General features: G+C 39.0%; 1 protein-coding gene across 1 annotated transcript in view; it reads right to left on the minus strand.

The window, feature by feature from the left end:
- PTPRK (protein tyrosine phosphatase receptor type K) overlaps positions 1 to 4093 on the minus strand; it is a 586650-nt gene that overhangs the window by 113663 nt on the left and 468894 nt on the right. The window contains exon 12 of the mRNA XM_017879345.1: positions 2590 to 2863. Within this exon, the coding sequence (XP_017734834.1) occupies positions 2590 to 2863 (274 nt within the window). The remainder of the gene's footprint in view (positions 1 to 2589; positions 2864 to 4093) is intronic.

A 4093-nucleotide genomic window follows, 5' to 3' on the forward strand; every position in this document is an offset into this window, starting at 1 on the left:
AAAAAAAAAAAAAGAAAGATTATCAAAACATTGCATCATAGTTGCGGTGTAATTTATCTCTTCTTTCTTCCTTTTAATTTAGCTATTAGGAGTTAAATGTTTCTCAGCATAGGTAATATTCCTCCTCTTGCTAGACAGAGCAGATATACAAAGTAGAAGCAGTAGGAAAGGACAAGAAAAAATGTCATTCTTATTTTAATGTTGTACGGTCGCAGTAGGGGACACATGTCCCCGCCAGCTACTTTTGGCCCCACTCTTCCTCCTTTAGGACTTAGTTGAGTCAGTATACATCCTTGAATATACAAGAGGTGAGAAAAGGTATCGAAGCCAGTAAACAAAACAGAGGTGATCTGTTTGCAAGATGCATTTATAACTCCATCTTGAGTAGTGCTATACGTTGATAATTTATAAAAGAGTTTACAATTTCCACTTAAGCATTTTTTTTTAATTTTTAAATTAAAATAAAGTAGCGAGGGGGGAGTTAGTAATTAAAAATAAAATTTTGCATTTCTATTACTGGTGGCCTGAGACCTTCATGGTAACCTACAAGAGATTATTTCACATTCCCATAAAGGCCCAAAAGGATTTTCATTTCCTAAAAGCAATTGCTGTTAACTTTCTATCGGCATTACCAATCTCTGTTGGTAGAAGCCACATCAACTTTAAAACTCTTTGCTGCCGGACTCAGTGGCTCACGCCTGTAATCCCAGCACTTTGGGAGGCCGAGGCGGGTGGATCACAGGTCAGAAGATCGAGACCATCCTGGTTAACACGGTGAAACCCTGTCTCTACTAAAAATACAAGAAAAGTAGCCAGGTGTGGTGGCGGGCACCTGTAGTCCCAGCCACTCGGGAGGCTGAGGCAGAAGAATGGTGAGAACCTGGGAGGCAGTTGCAGTCAGCTGAGATCACACCACTGCACTCCAGCCTGGGCGACAGAGTCAGACTCCGTCTCAAAAAAAAAAAAAAACTATTTGCCAAGATAACTGTGAAATATGTTGTTGCTATTCTGTACTTTGACTAAACCACAATGTAGATATATCAACAATTGGAAGAGAAAATTCATATCAAGAAGCTTTTATAGAATGCAGAGAAAATCCTTTATAAGTAACAGACATTCATTAACACTCCTCTGGTATAACAGACCAAATAACCAAAGTTAATTTGGAAGCTCTCTAAAGATGAAAACCCTCAGACAAAACTATGCTTCCTGCTCAATGCTACATTATATCCAGAATGGACGAACTTCCTTAGTGTTCTGTTTTTAGAGCAGCTCAGTTGTAACAGTGGTATGGAATGATGCGTGGGCAGGAAGTGGACACTGGACTACTCTCTAAAGACCCCTGTTCTTTAGAGGTAAACCAGAAGAGGAGAAGAGCATCTTCAACCGTGAGCAGCCTCTGACTTTGGAGCACATCTTAGAAGATGCTGTGACCTTTTTCTTTGCTACCTACAAGCCAACCATATAGGCAAGCAAACAACAAAGCTTTCATTCAAAAGCAGCTAATCAATACCCAAAGCTCTCACGGCCCCTGCATAAATGCAAACAGATTGTCATGTCTTCCAATTAAACTCTTCCAAGATATAATATACTGATGCAATTGTATATTATGTAGCACTCCCAGGTGCTCACCTTGGGGACTCAGTTACATAAACCCAGCAATTTCCTATACGGCTTCAAGTCCATTAAAATGTCATCATTCTATTGGATTTTAAATTGTGAATATTTCTATCCTCAACATTTGTTTTCCCTCTATCTCTGTCTGCCAATAAATAAATAAATAAATAAATAAATAAATAAATAACAGTAAGTTTTAGGAAAGAAAATCTTCCAAAGAGAACAGCATGAGGCATGAAAGGCCAGGTTGTTTTCTCACATATGGAACTGCTGGTCGTTTCTAATGTCCTGTTGTGTTTTCCTCTTCAATATTCATTTGGGATCAGCGGCAGTGTTCAAAAACAACTGTGTCCAAAATGGGAAAAGGAGGGGCAACCAGGGAAACAGAGAGCAGCCTTCTGTAATGGCTCAGCAGCCAGTCATCGCCAGGCTGCCTTTTGTTTAGGTTCCGTCAGATATACCACAGGCGCCCTATTACTTTGTAATCAGAGGATTGTTACTTGTTATTTACTATTTGGCTTGAAAATCCTGAAAAGTTTATAAGGTTTTATTAGCCTGCTGTGGAACACGCATTCTGTTTATCCTGCAGTAAATTTAATCTCTTGAAGTGTGCCACCACTGAGCAAGGAAGACAGAACAATGCCGGATCGTTACTGGGGGTGGAGTTCCGGCAGCAGCACACCCACCTTTTCAAATCATTTTACTCTCAATTGCTATTGTGGGCTTTCCTGAGGAAGCCTCCAGTAGAAGCAGTTACTAGGAAACAGGAACCCTGTGAAATGGAACTGGCGTGCGGCCTCAGCCCTACAGTAGGCCCCAAACTGTGCACACTGTTGAGAACAAAACCCCCTACATGCAAATTTTTTTTCTTTCTTTCTTTTTTTTTCTTGACAGATGCTACTGAGTATTTATAAAATTTGACTTCAGCTTTTCTTCAAAGCAGGGAAAAAGCAAATCCTGGAGGAAGCTCACCTTCTCCACACTGCTCATTGCCTGGAAATAGATGTTGTATCCTTTGCGTGGAGCCAAAGGAGGGTTCCAAAAGCCTTGGTAGGTCCGATTGTCACCCACAGTGAATGGGGCAGGCTCAGGCAGGTTTCCTGGGGGGAGTTCTGCAGCAAAGTAATAGGGTGCACCCCCACTCATGGCATTTTGGTATGTGACAGGAACCTGGTAGCATTCCATGGCTCCCGCCTCTCTCTTGGTTCGGTGTGGGTGCAGTTCTTCCACAACAATCTGATAAGCACTTTGGGGAAAAGAAAAAACAACAACAACAACACATCAACACATACATACACACATATTTAGAGATTTGGGATACTAAGTTTTTTTTTTTTTAAAGGAACAAAGGGTTTAAGGGGTTGACTATTAACATACAACATTTCAAAGTATTTAAAGTCAGTCTTAACCTGCTACACTCTTTTCAGCTATTTCGCAATAAAATAAAAAATTCACATAGATGCTGCTGTCCCTAACATCACCGTAGTTACAAAGAAACTGATAAAATAAGAACAGTCACCTTAGGACTTTCAACATTTTAAATGTTGAGGAATGAGCCACCCTAATAAGGATTCTGACATTAACCAGAGACACATCATAGATTCAGTTCTTTGTCTGATATTTTTAAATGTTTAAAGTTAACATTTTCCCTTGAAATGAGATTACAGAAAGTCCAGCTCCAAGGTCTAACAGAATGACTGCCTCAGGGCGGTGCTAGAAGCACCCATTTGTGGTTGTCACAGCCATAGAGACAGAATGTACTGACAGGCTTCTCCACCTCTTGACCTTGCCATGGCATCTACATTGGCTCAGAGCTATGCAGATCTAAAATACAAGTGACATGCGGCAATACGGGCACAGATGGACAGAAATCTGTCCTCACAACCGAAATAGACCGCCTCCTTCTTCTGGAGTTGTTAATAATAAAATGTTACAAATTGTAGAAACAGATGGCATTTGGCCTATTAAAGCTCTAACCTAAACCTTCTCATATCTTTAAGTCTTAAAACTTTTCTATAATTGCAATTACTTTACAGAGGAGAGAGAGAGAAAACACACACACACAACAACAACAACAACAACCAAAAGGCAAATTTAAAATTAAGGGTCCCCCTGATCTCTACCAATATTTTTTAACAACTCTGAAACTGGTATATTAATAATATTCTTTTTTAGTAGAAAATTCTTTAGGTTAAAATTTTTTCAGGTAAAATATTACCATGAAAGTTGACATAATTATATTTTATATATTATAAATATAATTTAAAATGTTTTAAAATTCCTAAAATTCTGGAAAAATATATGTGGTATCTCATGTAAGTTGAACATAAATTGTATGTAGGGCTGCATATTGATATTCAATGGATCTCCAGGAGGAATAGAATATATTCTTTAAAAGATTTCCATGAAAAAGAAAGAGGTGAGTAGGTAGAGGGGAGTGAGAAGGAGAGGGGAATAGAGAAATATGTGTGTGTAT

The sequence above is a fragment of the Rhinopithecus bieti genome, unplaced genomic scaffold, assembly GCF_001698545.2.
Source record: "Rhinopithecus bieti isolate Rb0 unplaced genomic scaffold, ASM169854v2 scaffold_19, whole genome shotgun sequence".
In the NCBI taxonomy this organism is placed as follows: Eukaryota; Metazoa; Chordata; class Mammalia; order Primates; family Cercopithecidae; genus Rhinopithecus; species Rhinopithecus bieti.